The sequence below is a fragment of the Acanthochromis polyacanthus genome, chromosome 4 (assembly GCF_021347895.1).
Source record: "Acanthochromis polyacanthus isolate Apoly-LR-REF ecotype Palm Island chromosome 4, KAUST_Apoly_ChrSc, whole genome shotgun sequence".
In the NCBI taxonomy this organism is placed as follows: Eukaryota; Metazoa; Chordata; class Actinopteri; family Pomacentridae; genus Acanthochromis; species Acanthochromis polyacanthus.
In genome coordinates, this window is record NC_067116.1 from 28,190,116 (window position 1) to 28,209,365 (window position 19,250).

Genomic DNA, 19,250 nt, shown 5'->3' on the forward strand with positions numbered 1-19,250 from the left:
TTCATGTCACATCATTAAACTGTCAGCTCAAGTGTCAGTGCTGGGCTCGGGGCAATTTTTATCCCACAACATTCTAATGGGAAGCCAGCACCATGGGGAAAGAGGATGCACATTTTACAACTCATGACGCGCAATAGATAAAAATGCATACATTAATATATATAAACTGGTGCCCTGTGACCTTGAATGTGTCCTACATGTCTGGAAGTGAATGTCTGAAATAAATAGAATATTATAGCATTTACAGTTCAAGCACAGGGGAGGATGTGTACAGTACCTGTGTTTAAACAGGCTCAGACACTCTCATCCCTGTGTTGCAGCATATGCTCTGAAAGCTTTGTGGCACACTGGAAAGATTTGTCGCACTCTACGCAGACGAAGATCCTGCCAGCACATGTTTGCTCTTGGTGCAGCTGCAGTTTTGCCAGGTGGCTGAAGTTCTTGCTGCAGCCTGTGCAGCTGTGAGGTTTCTCTTTGTTGTGAATGAACTGGTGACGAACAAGGCGGGAGGCCATGGCAAACGCAACACCGCACTCTTCACACTTATGGGGCCGCACTCCGCTGTGAATGGCCTCGTGCTCGGTCAGGTTGGAGGACTTTGTGAAACACTTTGCGCACACAGAGCAGATGTATGGACGCACTCCTGTGTGGATTTTCTGGTGCTCCGCCATTCGGCTGGCCAAGGCAAAAGACTTTCCACAGTCGGGGCAGGAGAAGGGTCTTTCTCCCAGGTGCTTTCGCTCATGGCGCTTCAGGGAGAGCGGTTTATTGAAGGTCTTGCCACAGTGCGTGCATGGGAAGGGCTTGTCATTTGTGTGCATGTTGCGCTCATGCTTCCGCAGGTCAGAGGAGCGAATGAAATCCTTGCCGCAAGTGTCGCATATATAAGGCTTTTCACCAGTGTGTGTGCGGATATGCTTTCTGTAATCTGAGGACCAGATATAGGTTTTGACACAGAAGGGGCAGTGATACGGTCTTTCGCCCGTGTGCAGACGCTTGTGCTGCTGCAGTGTGCCCTGGTGAGAGTAAGCCTTGCCACATATATCACACACGTGTGGCTTGAGGCCAGTGTGAGTCTGTAAGTGACTCTGCAGGTTGCAGAGCTTTTTGAAAGCCCAGTGGCAGTGCGAGCATTTGAATGGGCGGTGCTCTGTGTCAACTTCGCCACGTTTTTTCATTGCCACCAGAAGTCGAGGAATCTTCTTGTCTTCACACTTTTTAAGTAGCTTCTTCACAGAAACATTCTTTTTGGCCTTTTTCTCACCTCTGTTTGGGGAAAAGTCCTCAACATTTAGCTCTTTGAGCTTCGATGTCCTATTTTTGGCTGAGACATCATTTTGGTTTATGAGGCCCTTTTTTCCCTTCTTGTTCACAGCATCCAAGAGCACTTCATTAGGTTCATGCATTGTGTTGGTCTCAGTATATTTAGTGCATTTTAACAATTCTCTGTTGTCATCTCGGTCATTGGTTATCTCTGTCTCTTCGCCTGGTGAAAGCTCAGCAAACTTCTCCACGAGAGACCAGTTGGGTGTTTGAGGGTTCAGATAAAGGGTTCCAGCATCACTGCTCTCTGTAAGTGAGCCCATACTTATACAAATACTGCCAAATGAAGTGTCAGGCTTCATGTTGGGAGTGCCACTGATGAGATGTCCATCTGGAGGTAAATGAGTGACGCTGCGTCTTGTTTGACGTTTCCTTTTACTTCTTTTCTCAGCGGCCATGTTACACGTCTGCAAGGACATTTCTTCAGCCATGGTCACTTTGGCAAGGAATCATCTGCAGATGTCTCCTGACACAATCCAAAATGACCTAAAAAATAAAATACACAAAACATCTTACTCCCACAGGCATCTTGGTTTTGAGTCTAACTCAACGGACCTCCTCGCAGCTCCTCTGCTGCTGCTGCATGCACCAGTTAACTGGAGAATATCTTATAGTACATGACTTCACACCTCGCAGACATTTGACACCTGAATTCAACAACTTCAACATATGTTCCTCCAGAGTTATTGCTCAACTTTCCATAAAAATACAACATGATTTTGTACCTTCACAAGCATTTTAAAGAGTGACTTACCCTGCGATCTCCCTACAAGCAGGACAGGTCCAGGAGATGCCACAGAGATCCTGTCGCTCCAGATCTAGTTTAACTCTATGAGATGTCCATTGGTGTTACCGGGCGGAGTTTGGCAGCAGCCGTCTCTAGGTCAGCATCTATCCTGCATGTCAGCAGCAGTAATGATATCTTCAGGGCTGAGCTCAGTTTTCCTCCCTCTGCCTTGGCTTACCACCCATGTGCATATAGCCAGTTGAGTAACATTCAGTGCCACCAGAGAAGCAAGACCTTCAGACTCCAGTTAAGTTACACTATTATAAACAATTACATGAAATATGAAGTGACTTTCAGTAGCTGGTAAATGAGTTTCTCAACAACTATTTAATAAGGCAGACAAATAAAACTAACATTTACAAGACAGACACTAAAAATGGAGAGGCTGGTGTCTATTTTTTGAGACCATGTGTTCTTTAGTTGCATATTGATATTTTAATTAAATATTAAGCTATGAGGTCAATAAAGTAATAGACCTTTTTTACATTAAGGAATGCATAAACCCAGTCAAAGGTCTAAATTTCAGGTAAAGAAGTGTAGAATGTCTGAGTCTTACTGCACTATATTCCATTATATCTTGAGTGTTGTTGAGTTTTGCCTGGTGCCGAAATCGTTTACATAAATACTAACTTTTATACTGTAAGCTGATTAGGAAAAGGCACAAACTGGTGCATAAAAAAACCTCAAAGTCTTGCTTAATGTGCAAAGGAAGAAATATTCAGATCCTTCACTACAGTAATACACACTCTAAATGCCCTAGCTGACTTTACAACCTTAACTAACCCCATAAAGCCCATATTTGTCAAATTACATACATTAGTCACTTAAAGCTGTACTAAAAACAAGCTGTATATGTGTGTGTGTCTGTACAGTTACTGGATCTTATACTTCAGTCTCACAGCCCTGTTGGATAGTAGATGTGTTTACAGGACCGATTATCGGGTCAGGAACTCACACAACTTACAAAGTAAAGGTCAAGCTTATCTCTTTTATTTATTGGACTGGATATGTCAAGATATTGAAGTAAGAAAATGCCTTGAATATTTTATTACAATGTGGAGAACATGCTGATATTTAGTTCCTGTGATTCACCAAATCTGATTTTTCGCTTGTCTTCTCTTTGAAATTTTCCATGTCTGGGTGAGAGTAGCGGTTAAAGTAACAACTGAAACATTATGATATACGGAAATAACTAGGAAATGTAATTTGCCTGATAGTTCACTATATATTAATTCTAATTTAGTGTCTCTGTTATACATCTGAGTTTAACAGATTGGAATTTAAAAAACAGTAAATTATTTCTGTTTGCCGTATGTGAGAGTATTTTTGCAGGAGTATTTGAAACTGCATCTTGATCGTACCAAAAAAAACCCAAAGTTTTACTGATCATGGGCTTTTTTCTTGTGGCACTGAGCAGAAATGGGTTGTGAAAGTTGTGGAAGGCTTTGGGGATGTTTTTGTGATGTGACTGGTGACTTTCAAAATGGAGAGAGTGATTTTAGATGGAATCAGAGAACACCAAAAGTCTTTTGGAAGATGACTGCAAGTGAACATGGCTGAACACTGGGACTAAGATGCAATTCAGTAGAATTGGATAATTGAAAAAAGAAATGACTGCATTAAAAATATCACTTAGACATTCTTATTGTGATACATACCGTATGGGGCTACATAAATTATAAAGTCCGTTCTGATGAGAACCAGTGTTGCAATATTCCAACATTTGGTTAAACACTTACTAAAATGTAAAACATAAACAATAAAGGCCTTTATTTGTGCGCTATAGGCCACAAACAACAACATTTGAGGGGGATTTTTTTCCCCCTATATTTGGGATTTACAGGGTTGAATAAAAGTGTGAGCCAACTTTAAGTAGGAAAAATAAAACTGTACAATAAAATAATCTCTGTCAGTGTTTTCCAATATGGCTTTGATGATTTGGAATTAATATTGCCATAGTACTAAAGAAGCCCTGCGATGGACTGGCAACCTGTCCAGGGTGTCCCCTGCCTTTGCCTGAGTCAGCTGCGATAGGCTCCAGCACCCCCCACGACCCTAGTGAGGATAAAGCGGTGTATAGAGAATGGATGGATGGATAGTACTAAAGTGTATGTTGCATTTTACTGCGGTAGATGTTTAACAATGAGCGAATGTTAACTATACTGTTGAGCAGTTTACTCCACTGCAATGCATTATTTTCTGTAAAGTCATTATATGTTTTCAGCTTGTGACGATACATTTTTTTAGCTAATCAGAGAAGACTGTCAAATAGTCTTCGTAGGACGTAACACAATTTACTCAGCTGATAAAGAAACACTTAATTGTCCAGTATTTTGAAAACATTTTGCATTTGGACTTACAGGAAGGGAATGAAAATTTGACATCTAAAACTGTGACTTTTAGCTCAAGCTGTCAGACAAATTACTTACTTTATCTAAAAAGCTGGATTAGGACAAAAGACTCAAGTAAAGTACAAGTACTATAAAATTACTCTAAAGTACAGTACTTGAGCAATTGTGCAATAGTGTTACTGTTACATTCTGTGACTGCAAAAAGACCACAGTATAAAAGGTTTATTAGAACTCTGATGATTATGGTTATGTCCAGTAAACTGTCTGCGTTATAAAATTTGATCCAAAATTCAAAAAATAATCTTGCAATCTGTGACTCATTGTAATCTGATATCAAACTAATCTATAAAAGACACACCTTACCTCAAATATGCACTCACAGTTATGCTTCCAGGACTTGCCTCTTAATCTTTTTTCTTTACATTCTTGTAGCATGTAGCCCCAGCTTATTTATTTAGTGCAAAACTAAAGTAACACATCATAAAGAAACTTTTAAAAAAATGCCCTCAGTGATTGTTGAGGCAAACGATCCAGTGAAGTAGACGCTGCCAAAGACTTATAACTCTCCTCTGAGTTAAGTGATTCTGAGTTATCAATAAATTTCAGACTAGAATAACACAAAAAACAGATCCTGCCTTTCAATAAATGAAAGTAAAAAACAACAAAAACTGGCAGTGTTGTCCAGTGGCTGACAGTTCTAAAACCAGACTGACAGCACAAACTTCATGATGCTGGTCAGATGTCCACAGATTTACTCTACCTATGACCAAGACAATGTTTGGATTCACATTTTAGCAGTGGCAGTGATGAAAATATACAGTCATCCTTAGAAACTGTGATAAACCCTGACACTTGACCCTTCACAGTTATAGCACTGACCACTGCTTTTTGTAAATAGCCAAAAAAAAAAAAAAAAAAAGGTTGGAGACCAGTGTATTAATCTTTAACTGTGTATTTCATTTTAAATGTTTTTTTAATATCATCTAATGTGTACAAAAATACATTAGGAGAAACTGAAGCTGACAGATAAATGCAGTGGAGAAAACATCATACTGTATTTCCATCTGAAATGTGGAGTGAAAGGATAAAGTAGTCTAAATAAAACCTCGAGTGAAGTAAAAGTACCTCATTGTACCTGAGTACCGTAGTTACTTCTCATGGCTGATTCAGACATAATGAATCATGAAATTCAGTATCATTCTAATGGTGCCTTTCAGGTAGCAGCTAAGCTCCAGGAATTTTAATTTCTATTTTGAATTCACAAGCACCTTCACGAATTGGCCTCAAGATGTCGCTGTTCACCAAAAATATTCTGAGCTAATGCAGCGCAAACTGTGGAAAATCACTAGCTCCTCTACACACACACACAAAAACCCAAGGAAATCCTATCGTAGAATGCATCTCATTGCGGATGGAACAAAATGTTCTTAGTTTAATCTTTGAAAAAGAAGTTGTAAAGGCTCAGTGAGCAGAGGAGAAAGGGTTTGGTTTGAATTAGATCATGTTTAACGAATAGTTTTCCAAGAAAGGGGGAGGAACTGGATTCATTTAGTGTGGCTCATGTTGAGAACACTGTGTGCAGCTTTTAGATTATGAATGAAATGTGATTCAGATTGTTATCGGAACGTGATTATGAATCAAAATCCTATAACTAATAATTTGGGAGCGTGTTGGAAAAATGTAATTATTACTATGGAATCAATCTATAGTATGAATACTTGCATACACAATAACAGGCTAAATGTATGTAAGTTTTAAAAACTCACAGTTTCACTATAATGTTTCTTCTCCTGAAATGAGGCATTGGACAGAAATCCTTCAGTCTCCGCAGCAAATAGGGAGCTGATTCTCTTCCTCTAATAGAACAGAGAGTCTCTCTTTTACACTGTAGAGACAGACAGGTCTCCAGCAGTCAGCCCACATGCATTAAGTAACTGAAAGGTTAATTAAATGGACAGTGCTGCTGTGCGCTTTCCCTGGAGACCAGATTGAAACCGGAGCCTCAGCAAATCACCTGTACAAGGCTGTGTTTTAAACTTGCTTGTACTTTGTTCATCTGCACATATCAAGTTTTGGTCTCTGTGGAGTTTCTGCTCTTTGCAGTTTCCCACACTGCAATAATAATGGTGCATTTCCTTATTCAAGCTTTTAGGAATATTAAACAATGACCTCTCTGTTACCTAATGGAAGATGTGGTCTCCTAATTTTGGAATATGTCACATAAATAAGTAATGCATATCACAAGTAAGAGATAAAATAAGTACCGTTGTGGGTTAGTGAAAGTGTGCGACATTCAAGTAAAACATCAAGTTCCAAATTTTTCGTCCATCAAAATGAAAGCAGGACAGTGGGAGATGACCTGTTTGTGTCTCGTCGTCTTTGTGTTTGTCAACTGGAAGCTGTCACAACAAAGCTGTGGTTGGCGTTGCGTAAAGTCCTCACAGTGACGTTGCACATGAACCCGGAAGGCGAAGCTGTACTAACAAGCAGATTCATCAGAGCGTCACCCAGGAAGTCCCTGTTGGGATTAAAGTCACTGTGGTTTGTTACTTTACTTTGTGTTTGTGTTTCTTCCAGACCCCCAGTCAGGAAAGTCTTTTTCCCCTCATCTTCACAAAAATAAAGAAGACGCGCAATGCTTTCTCATACTGAAAATTCCACATTCCCTTCGGTCAAATGCTGATTTTATTTAATGTACTGAACATGATCTGTTTGGACCATAAATGAATTTAAGGAACATTATGTTAAACATGATATGATCCAAAGTAGGACAGGAATGAATATTTCATTGATTCACACTGGAGCTGTTCTCAGAAAGGTGCCGAGTCATCTTGGGGGTGGGTCTCCAACCTCTTGGTGTAGTAGATGGCCTTAATTGAGAACATACCCCATCTGGGAATTTTCCACAGATCTCCACTCTCCTGCTGTGGAAATTGCTGGATTCGCTTCGCTTTTCATCCAGTTACATAAGTTGTACCCTAAAGGACGCCGGCCCATATTGTACCACTTACTGCAGACTTGATGGAGTTTTGCTTCTCAGTGTATTTTTTCAGCTTTTCGTGCCACTTTCTTGAAATAATGTGGCCTCATTCTAGAAATAAAAGCGTTGCACAAATGATGTATTCAAATGTTAATACTGTTTTAATGATCAGGTTTAATCACTGGTCATCTCCTCACATAAAACCCCTCCAGCTTTCTGTCACCTTACTGCTCATGTCCACAGTGAGCTGCTCAGTATGTTCACTTCTTGGAGAGAACTTACAAGCTTGGCACTGTCAATGCATGCAGAAATGACAACTCTAATGTGGGAACAGTTGTACTGGAACACAGTCTAGAAACGTGTGTGCTGGTAAATTTCCCTCCTCAAAGTGCCAACTTACTGCTTGTTGAAACACAGTCACTGCTGATGGGACTCTGATCTTATGCAATTCTTAAATAATCAGAGCAGAAATTCTCTGTTTGGTCTATTATGGGGCTAAAAACTGCCCCCTTTGTTCTCAGTCTTGTGAAAGCAGCACTTGGACTGCTTGTACCTACAGCTCCTGTCACACCTGCAGATTCTCAGGGCCTTTCATTGCTTGATGCCTTCGTGACTATTAAATTTCAGTCTTATTATGAAGTTAATTTGAGCAAGGCTGAACTTGCAGACATCAAATTACACCTCTGTTAGTTTTTATAATCTGCTATTGACAACGGGATTTGACAGATTCTTGATAGTGACTGGGTGTTGTGACAAGCATCAGATTTACTGCTATTAAAGGCTTAAAATACTATCAGCTAATCCACTCAGTGGGACAAATCTCAACATCTCTCCTTGTTAAAGGCAGAGTTGGCAATTCTTAAAAATGATTGTTGGCATTTTTGCAGTTAGCATATCTGGATAGTTAGCATGAGTCAGATTGACGCTAACCTGTTTCCCCCCGATCTCCCATTCCTCTGTCATTCACTCTAATCACATATGTGCACAAGCATTAGGTTGCACAGGGCACACTGGAATAATGCTGTGTGAAAGAGTCTGATCCACTTGGTCTCCCTTTTACAAAAGTAGGACTGTGTATAAACACCAGATATTTAGTAAATTTGACAAAAAGTACACTGGATTAGAATCACTGATGTCTTCTTTAATTCAGGTCCATTTGCTTATATGACATAGCTGAGTTTGATTGTTTGTTAACTTCCCATTCAGAAACTTACATTTTGCCATAATGATTGTGTCATATAATTGATATTAAAAACCTTTTTTTCCTGATGATCAGAGAGATCATTTGACATCACAAGCTGTTGTTTTAGGAGGAACCTCCCTCATGTTGGTTCCAACAACACCTTCATTTTCCAAAATGTTCACTTTGACTGACACTGTTTGAGACTGATGATAGTTCACTGGTCATTTTCTCCACTTGAAAGACAGGAAGAACTTTCTTGTGTTGATGCTGAGCCTATTGTGCTCCAGGACTGACATTAAATATGAGGACACATCTGTTCAGCTGAGCAGGGTTAGCAGCAAACTGAAGCGCTCTAAAAATGAATTTTATCTGCTTTAGTTAAGGGCTGCACAGTGCAATAGTGGTTAGCGCTTTCACCTTGCAGCAAGAAGATCCCCAGTTCAAATCCCGGCCTGAGCCTGGGATCTTTCTGCATTAAGTTTGCATGTTCTCCCTGTGCATGCGTGGGTTTTCTCCGGGCACTCCGGCTTCCTCCCACAGTCCAAAAATATTCTGAGGTTAATTGATAACTCTAAATTGCCCGAAGGTGTGAATGTGAGTGTGATTGTTTGTCTGTATATGTAGCCCTGCGACAGACTGGGGACCTGTCCAGGGTGTCTCCTGCCTTCGCCTGAGGCAGCTGAGATAGGCTCCAGCACCCCCCGCGACCCTAGTGAGGATAAAGCGGTGTATAGAGAATGGATGGATGGATGCTTTAGTTAATCAGTACAAAGGCCAGTAAGAGGTAAACACAGGGATACAGTATTTGCAGGACTGACGGACATTCTTGGCTGAGTGCAGGGACTATGGCCATTTTCACACCTCCATTAACATGCGTTCCAGGTGATCTGATCATTAGTGGACAATTCTAAGTTCACACCTATCATTACAATGCAGCTCCTTATGGATCTTAAGTGGCCACTTGTAGTTGTCTCTCTCTTCACCACTCTGCATGTAAATGAACACGAACATCGTTTCCGTTTGAAAAGACCAAATGTGCTGCTGTTTGAAATCAATCAGCTGCCTCTTGTCACGTTTTAATACAGTTTTGCTGAACAAATGATGTTCTTCTGCTCATGAAGAAGACATCTGTGGCACACTGTTTTAACATCTATTAGCTGAGTCACAATTAAAATTTTAGATATCAACAAGGTCATTTTGACAAGCGCATTCTGACTAGTGACTACATCTGCAACACCATTTCTCCTAGTTTAAAACTCCAATCCAAGATATTTCTAATTTAGCCCAAGTCAAATTCTGTTTTGAGATATTGACAACATAATTCACTCTAGTTCAGATTTATTATAAGATATCTAAAAAGGCCAACGGGAATATTTTGAATGGAGGAAAATAAATATATTTTAAGATAGAATTATCTCTTGTTATAATTAAATTGTAGATTTCCAGAACAGGAATTAAAAACATTCATGACTAGGTTGCAGATATTTTCAGTTCACATTGCAGAACTGCAAATATAAGGAGAAACACACCAATGGTAAATGTGATACCATTTGTCCTGGAAACACGAAAACATGAATATCTGCTATGTTCTTTTGACTGGGAAGAATTTAATTACAGATATCTGCAACACGTATCCAGTCCAGCCAGTAAATATTAAAATAGCTCAGGACACACACTTACAAACTGAGGTGCTGTGTGACCTACATTCCCGTTGAATTTGACCTGAGCCATGTTCTCTCAGTGAATCCTTAGCACGTCTCGTGCGCATTCATGCTTAAAGTGTCCACTCTTGATTAGACTACTCACGTTTTTGCTGGTGTGGTGTTTGCTACATTTGGATGGAGCAACACCAGCTATTTGCCCTGCTCCAGTCTTAATGGTACAGTAAGCGACCCCTGAGAATAGCCTTACAGAAAGATATCACATATTTCCCAAAATACCAACTCAGATTGACATTTAATACAGAATGTATGTTTTTCTGGACAAAATGAGAGCACTGTTTACATCTATGGCCACCATACTATGAAAGTTTTTGCCTTTTCTGAAAATTTAGAAATGCAAAGCCACACCAAAACCTGCAAAAACGGGCAAAACCAAAGGAAGTGTTAAAGCATGATGTCAGCTGAAGGCAGGGTGATTTAGGGCAAATGGGAAAATCCTACATTTATCCCAGGCTACTTTTGTCTTAGCAGAGGACAGCATGTGGTCCACTGAAGATCATTTCTCAACATTCACATGGGGAAGACTTTAACTGCCAGCAGAGCACTGAATGCTGAAAACAAATCATGCAACTTTCAATCTACAAAATCCATCAAAAGTAACAAAATTTCTCTTAAAAGTTCAGAGAAGAAACTCTGAAGATATAGCTATAGCAGTTCATTTTTGCTGAATGAGGTGTTTTTATATCATTGTCCTGCTTACGTCTGTTTTTTGCAAACCCATGCTTCCATGTGTGACCTTTGTAAAATTCCGTAATCACTGACACTGGGTTGGGGGTGGTGTTGCTCTAAACGGTTCCTAAAAGTCTGAGAATGGGGAATTGTAAATGGCAGGATGGGATTTTTACAGGGTGTGGGGGGAGAAAATGCAATGAGACGACCAAAGATTCTAGAAAGCAAGTCCAAGTAAACAAATAAGTCAAGGCAACAATTCGATTTGGGCTAGTTTTGTCTGAAACTTATCAATTCTGTTCATTATCAGTGATTAATATATTGATTGGCATACTTGTTTCATTGTATTAAAAAATAGACTGTCAGCAAAAGCACAGAGGTAGTTTATTGCTTATGCATTTTGACTTTAAGTTCACTTTTTTTGTAACTGATTTCTGGGGATAAAGGGGCAGACATAATAAGACTTGTCTTCTTTTTGCTCCCTTTCATTCGTGTTTGGTGACTGGTATTTACATGAAACATTTTTTTTTTATTTTACAAATGAATGAAATAGAACAAACAAACAAACTTTTGTTTTGTGAATTTAGAAGAAAAACAGAAAAAATCAGGTTTCTTAGAACTATAGTGCAATTTAAAAAACAATATTTCAAAGAACGACATGGACTTTGGTCGCACATATGTGCAAAAAAAAACAAAACGTAGGAACTTTTTGTTCCAGCTGTGTATTTGCAACTTGACACCAGTGGGTTCTGCAAAACAGGATAAGGGTTAGGGGGAAAAAACTTTTGGGGAAGCGGTGTCTAGCCTGGTCTTGTTAGTTGAACTGTGAGGAGAAAAACAGGTGAAGCTTTGACCATGTTTACAACTTCTCATGTTAGCAGTGACTTTGCAGTGCATGTTGACTCACAGTACGAAAACAAGCAGCACTATATTCATATAGATATAAAATTCCCAGGCACATGGGCAAGGAGTCTGGAAGATGTCTGTCTGTTGACATGGTGTTCTGTAAACTCCTTGGCACTGAGCTGATTCTTAGGCCTGTCATCTACTTTTCTGCTGTCTCATGTTTTTGCAACAAGACAACACAACTTAATAGGACACTTTCACAAGCAAACAAAATCTTTTTGTAGAAAGATTATTGACTTTTTGGGCTGAATTTGGATGAACTGAACCCTGCTGTGTCTGATTATTCAGCTAGTCAAAGTATTTTAGCCGGTCACAGATAAGATCTGCGCCTCATGGCCAGAATGAACCAAGACAGTTGGGATGGTTCTCATCATGCAACTTCCACATGTTTGTTTGAAAACGGCGATGACGTTTGTCACGACTGGTGGTGGTCTGATCTCTGTCCATCCAGGGCTTGATAACCTCTCATTCTCTCAGCATGTCCGGCTCTGCTTTCACAGCTGTGCAAGTTTCCGACCATCAGGCCAGCCAAGCTGCGTCGGCTTTCTCTGCTTGTCCAAGAACCCACCACCACAGGGGTGGAGGAGAGCAGTTCCAGCCAGTTTGTCCTCCCTATTAACAGTGCTGATAGCTGAGCCTAAAGGGCCTCCAGAGCAGAGGAGATTGCATTCATGTGATGAGATTAGAACTAATGCAGCCAAAAATTGTGCTCCATTTGCTGTTTTGGACTTCAGTTATCTGATTAAGCCTTCACCTCTTAATTTACAATGAAAAGCCTGTTAAAGATTACATAGCATGTCTTGTTACACGATACTCCATTTGCCTTTTTTACTTCTTTCTATACAGTTGCGGTTTGTAAACTATGTTCTTTGTTCCGTGTGCTATACATTTCTTGACCTGCCCGGTTTTATGTAACAGCCTGAATGGAACCCCACCCCCGCCTCTCTTCCACACACCAGATTGCTTCAGCTTAGACTCCGGCTGCCATGGCAACGAGGCTTGAGGCGTTACGTTTTCCTTCATGAGACCTCTTCTCTGTTCAGGTCATTTAATCTCAAATATCAACATTTGATCTTCATATTGTTGGCAAAGAACTTCATTCAGACACCTTTACACCCCTCTGCATACAATACAATGGGGTCAAATCCCATAGAAGAAACTGAGGAGGGGTGCCAATTTCAGTGCAATTGGAGCATTTGTCAGTGTTGTGCAACAGTATATATGCAGTAGGATACACGCACATAAAAGAAAATACATTTCAGTTGGAGGCCCACTTTCTCATGGTATTTGCTAATAGCCTCAGGCAGTTAAAATGTGCTTCTTGTAAGGGATTTTTTTAAAATGCCGTGTTATATTGTCTCATAAAAAAGTGACAAAAAAACGGCATATCTGTGATTTTGTCCTGAAAGTCTCTTTGCAAGTGCTGGAACATTTCCTGAGATTGGCTCCTGGATGTGATTTGGGAAGGCCAGTGCAGCATCATTTGGATTTCTTTGTTTGGCAGACAAATTGAATTTGCTGAGTTCTTCCTGGCAAATACCTCTACAAGTAATGTGACTCCAATTTATGTAAGAGCATCCACACTAAGCCAAAAAGAATATGTAAAGCCATACAAGAACGGTACACTCCCTATGAAAATACACTAAAATAAATGTGGCTGACCAGAATTTACTGAGGCCTTCATTTGAGTTGCAAACTCGACATTTTAAAATGTAAGATGTTGAGTTTTCAAAACATAAGACTTTGCAAGACATTACACTTAAGACAATGCATAGGACGTACGTGTTAAGTGTGAATATCCCAAGTGTTTGCACCAGATCCTGCAAAAAAAATTAAAATTCTGTATACCTCACCACAACATAGAAGCAGTGACTGACACGTGACAAAAAAATTCAGAGACTATTTGGCTGAACTGCAGACTTCACAGATCACAAAGGAGACAACAGGAAGGACTTAAGAGTGCAAAAAATTACATACTTAATAAAACAAATACAGCATATACACAAAGGAGTGAGCTGTCAGCAAATTGTTGGAGGATACATTACGCATGGTGAAATATTTTTCTGTAATTTATATGCAGAGTAGTGTGAAAAAATGTAAATAGCAGTCTCCATTTTGATCCAATATTAGTAACTATTGGTATTATAACTATCATACTGCACAGAACACATTTTGGAGTTTTTGCTATTTCCAGACATGATTTTGTTGTTTCCATAGAGGCGCAGGACTTTCAGCAAGTAAAGCATGGCACGAAATTAATACAAAACCATTCCTGTCAGTTTGCCCATTAGATCTAAATTTTGTGCGACAGGGTTCAATGTCTCCCCTAAGTACCGTTGGCAGGAACATGACGAACGTGAGACATAACTTTTCCAGACCTTCTCTGTCACCCACTGACACTGCTGACCCTCATTCGCAGCCCCTTGGACTGAAATAAACACACAAATAGCGAGCCATGTTTAATTTAGTCTGAATTCCCAGATGATAACGATAAGTGGCAGACTCATTTAAGATACATTATGATTAGTTATAAAAAAATGGACATCATGCCTGCTTTCATTCCTGGCATTGAAATCAGCTCTTATAGCAAGACTACAGCTTTATGAACAGTGAATGCAGACATGACACTTCTGTGATCAAATACCAAAACATGTTTCAAATCTTTGCCAACTGATTTTCATGGGGGTTGGCAGCTGGGGGTGGGTATTTAGAAAAACTACGGACTAAAAATCTAATCTATTCCAGCATGCTTTGAGGAAAAGATGAGCAGTGCTGCAAAGAAGAACTGAAATAACTTGTAGTAAACATGAGGCGGAGGATGACCTGAATCGTTTGCAGCAAATTCTTTAGAGTTTGATCGTCACAGACGATCAGGTTGTCTGATTTTGGCAAGAAAACACATAGCGTGTGGGGGAATGACTCACCCTCATCAGAACATACTGTATTTATTGTTGTCAACAGATCAGGTTTGTGGCAGCGCTTATGAAATAAGAGACAGCATGTGATGCCAAAAAAGGTTGGACATCCAGTGAAACCAGAGGCAGGAACAATGCTGAATCGGACAGTGCACGTACAGGCTCTGCTGAAATATCCCACACAGCATGCACATCTTTTAATTTGAGAATAGAGGTTAATAATCAACTTGCATATTGGTTAAGGCTGTGCAACCATGATGATTTTTTTTACTCCAATCACTAAATCATATTACTTAACTTTGCTCATGTTGCATCATGCATTACCCACTACAAGTAAGTGCTCAAAGTTTGCTACCATCCCTTTTCCACTGAGTCACAGGACTTCAGATGGATTATAATGCCTTCTCTTCATCCACTCTTGACTTTCGCAGCCTACTTTGGGAACTATTTTTGGATTGACCTTTGCTAATAGAGAGCACTGTCTCAGTCCACGTGCATGCTGTCACTACCTTCAAAGGAAACTTAATTTGACTCTTCAATGTGTGGCTGTTTTAATAAGTAGGAGGATGTGGCTCTAAATGAACCACCATTTGCTTAACATTACAGGGCATGCTTTCATAACTACAGTCACATTTCAGAGATTTATATCAGCTGACAGTCTGGTATCAATGAACTGGTTTCTGTCAGAATTTAGTTCTAGGTAAAACACGATGGGATTAAACTGCAGACGGAAGTCACATGTAAAAATGTTAGCAGTTTATTAAAGACAAGTGAAAAAAAAGACGAAACAAACATGCATCATTTTTAAAAAAAAACATACAAAAGTAGATTGGCTAACATAATGTCCACACCTATCCACAATATGAAAAAACAACATTGTGACCAGAGGCAGAGACAGCTAAAACATTCAAATGCCTTTGGGATCCTTTGGGTGGGAGTAAGAAGAGCTGCACCAAAATGCTGCGGCACTTAGACACTTTCAATTAGTACAAGTTTAACACATTATAATATTGTACGTCTATACAAATGATCAACTACCATGACACTATAACAAAATGCTCTGTTGAAAAAAGGCAGTGTCTGCATCAGTTGCTTCATACAGCTGAATGCACATAGAATAATGCAATCGTTATTTCATCTGTCATGTAGAAAAGTCAAAGAATTAACATCGGTTTCTGGAGTCTTGAAACAGACACGAGGGTAAATACAGTACTGGTAATGACACGTCATCTTAGACTTCATTTGCTGTAATCTGTGGGCACCTCTCCTTCTTCTTTGAGTAAACACGTGCGAACCAGCGCTTCTGTCACAACGTACGGGTCGCAGTTGGCGGATGGACGGCGGTCCTCGAAGTAGCCCTTCTTGTCCTGGCCAACTGATCGAGGAATGCGGATGCTGGCCCCGCGGTTGGCCACGCCGGCTGAGAACTCATCGATGTTGGAGGTTTCGTGGTGACCTGTCAGGCGTCTGGCATTGTCGAGCCCGCCTTTGGGATCGTAAGCTCGGATGTGATACCTGTGTCTCTTCCCTAGCCTTTCAATGGCCTCCTCGATGGCTCTGAGAAGAAGAGACGAAGTTAAGAGTGTGCTAGGACCCATTTTTGATTATTACAATTCAATGAATTTATGCTTACTTGAGTCCTCCGTCATCTCGCATCTCTTTCGTGCTGAAGTTGGTGTGGCATCCGGCGCCGTTCCAGTTTCCTGAGATGGGTTTGGGGTCAAAGGACACCACTACGCCGAAATCCTCACATACTCTGTGAAGGATGAAGCGAGCGATCCATAGGTGGTCCCCCATGTTGATGCCTTCACAAGGCCCAACCTGGAACTCCCACTGAAACACAACAAAGCCAGTGTTATTATCATTTTAACTGGTTATGAGCTATAATAACAACCACTTTATTACATACTGCATTTTGGGCAAAATACCTGAGCTGGCATGACTTCAGCATTGGTTCCACAGATCTGAACTCCAGCGTACAGGCAGGCTCTGTAATGCGACTCCACTATGTCTCGTCCGTATGCTTTATCTGCTCCCACTCCACAGTAATAAGGTCCTAATCAAGTGCAAACAAACCAAATATTAACATTCAGCTGGCTATCCGGATTTCTGATCAATCAATAAACAAATCCAGCTAGAAACTCAACACTGACCTTGTGGACCTGGGAAGCCGTTGGAAGGCCAGCCGAAGGGATGTCCATCTGTACCCAGGAGGGTGTACTCCTGCTCCATACCAAACCACGGATGGCTATTTTCCACCATGCTCATGACCTTCTTACAGGTGTGGCGCAGGTTGGTTTCTGTTGGAACAGTGTCGGAAATTAGATGCAACCAGAGACAGCTTGAACCATCCTCATGCCCAGGTTCGTACTCTACTGCTCACCTGCTGGCTTGCGGTTGTACTTTAGCACTTCACAGAGCACCAGCTTGTTGGGGTCTTTCCTGAAGGGGTCTCTGAACATGGCGGCAGGAATTAGGTACATGTCGCTGTTGGAACCCTCTGACTGGTAGGTGCTGGAGCCGTCAAAGTTCCACTCAGGTAGATCTGACAGGGGAAAACAAATAAAATTAAAACCCTGCTTTAAAGAGATACGGGGTTGTTTATCATGTTGGAGTCAGAGCTTACCCTCAATGGTCTTAGGTTCAGAATCCAAGGTTCGGGTCTTGCATCGAATCCCCTCTCCAGTCCCATCTATCCAAATGTACATGGCCTGGACCTTGTCCTCCTGAGGAAGATCCATGTACTGTTGCTTAACAGCTTTGTTCAGTTTGGAACTCGCTGAGGTGGCCATTGTCTTGACCTAAGCGCCTACAGAGTGAAGAGAACACATAATTAGATCGAGGACAATTCACCCATTAATCAACCAGCATGTATGAAGTAATCGCTAACTATATTGATAATGATAAATTCTTATTTTTTTAAATGAAAAAAGTCAAAATTGTCTGACTGCAGCTTTCCAAAAGTGAATACTTTCTCAGTTCTTTCCTCCTGTATGGCGGTAAGCTGAATATCTTTGAGTTGTGTTTGGATTTTGTGAAACATTGGTCAACCGTTTTTCAGCATTTTCTGGCATTTCATAGATCAAACAAAGAAACGATTAATCGAAAAAATATGAAAATAATGAAAATAATCGTTAGTTGTAGGCGTTCGCACGATCAGCTTCACTACAGATCAACGTATGTATGACAAGGAGGATGTCAACTAAAATCCCTCTAAAAAGAGGTTAACCTGAATGCTACTGCCGAGGAAAAACCGCATCATGATTGATTATACAACTCTCTCAACCTGTCTAATCAGCTCTGATTCAACTGGCTGTTTATTGAGACCTCATGTAGGCGAATAAGAAGAAAAAAAAACAAGAGCACAGTACTACTAACCAGCATCTATATTAGAGCAAAGTTACTACAAAGGCTTTCTGCAGCAGCAGCAGCAGTAAACAAACGACCCCAACAGCACATGGCAGTAAATAAACATGTAACTCACCTTATGTTAAGTGTAAAAAAATATCAAAAGATCAGCAGAGTCTGTGTTGCTGTGCTGCTTGTATAGGTTTCTATTGTTGTTCATTCCTGCTGCTCTCACCGCTTCCTCGTAGGATTTATAGCGCAGCAAGAGCGTCAGCGGCGCCTCTGATTGGACGGAGGCGACGGTGATGAGGAGCCGGAGGCCGGACTCAGAGAGTCACTGTGGGCCTGAATAACAAAAGCAGAAACCCCCTCCAGCTACACGTGTATGCAGAGACACCGCGTGGAGCAGAGGAGGCAAAAAACAAACCGGTTTGATAAAGTCACACAGACAGATAAAGACACAGTTTACCCGGTTTTCATCACACAGGAGAGAAAAAACAAGCGGGGCGCCCTCCAGTGACGCTCTGAAGAAGTGAACAGTTTGCCCATAAAGGTTAAAATTATTAGCGATGATCAATATATGATATAAAGATGTAAATTACAGAGCAGAGCAGTAGAGAGGAGGGCCAGAAATTTTCTATTTTTTGATCTAGGAGAAATTCAGGTGTGGAAATACAGAAATAGTAATAATTTTATTAATAACAGCAATAATAATGCAATATGTTTTTAAACAACAGTAATGTTTCACAATAATATAATTAATGTCATGTGACACAATAGGACACAATAAAAATACATAATGATAATAATAATAATAAACACTGTATACGTGAGCACAGAGAGCAGGGGAGAAGTAAACATGAAAGGGTCACCTGAGGGTTTTCTCTTCCACTGTTTATACATTTTGCCTCTCTGGTCAAACTCTGCACTCTATACACGCTGCCTTATTTTTCTGTGATCCCTTTTGGAGTCCTTCCAGACTTTCAAAGCTGTGGGTCCTTGAAAACTGTTACACTGAATCGAGATGGACTGAAACTGTAGCGCTGGCTGCAGCCAACCGATGACTG

The 19,250-nt window shown here is 40.5% G+C and overlaps 1 protein-coding gene across 1 annotated transcript; it reads right to left on the bottom strand.

Moving 5' to 3' along the window:
• Positions 1-15,576: 15,576 nt before the first annotated feature.
• glulb (glutamate-ammonia ligase (glutamine synthase) b) lies at positions 15,577-18,457 on the bottom strand. The gene is made up of 7 exons (XM_022219030.2): positions 18,320-18,457; positions 17,462-17,644; positions 17,219-17,380; positions 16,989-17,135; positions 16,764-16,891; positions 16,469-16,668; positions 15,577-16,392 (listed from the first exon to the last, which is right to left on the bottom strand). Exons 2-7 carry the CDS (start codon positions 17,625-17,627, stop codon positions 16,074-16,076), a joined length of 1,122 nt encoding a protein of 373 aa, XP_022074722.1. The 5' UTR covers positions 17,628-17,644; positions 18,320-18,457; the 3' UTR covers positions 15,577-16,073.
• Between the last annotated feature and the right edge of the window lie 793 nt (positions 18,458-19,250).

Bases quoted from the DNA above. Each gene is read 5' to 3' on its own strand.
- glulb (XM_022219030.2), bottom strand. From the start codon at position 17,627: ATGGCCACCTCAGCGAGTTCCAAACTGAACAAAGCTGTTAAGCAACAG. The intron at 17,381-17,461 runs GTAAGCTCTGAC...TTCCCCTGTCAG, and splicing joins TGAACCTAAGACCATTGAGG to ATCTACCTGAGTGGAACTTT. The intron at 17,136-17,218 runs GTGAGCAGTAGA...CTGTTCCAACAG, and splicing joins GTACAACCGCAAGCCAGCAG to AAACCAACCTGCGCCACACC.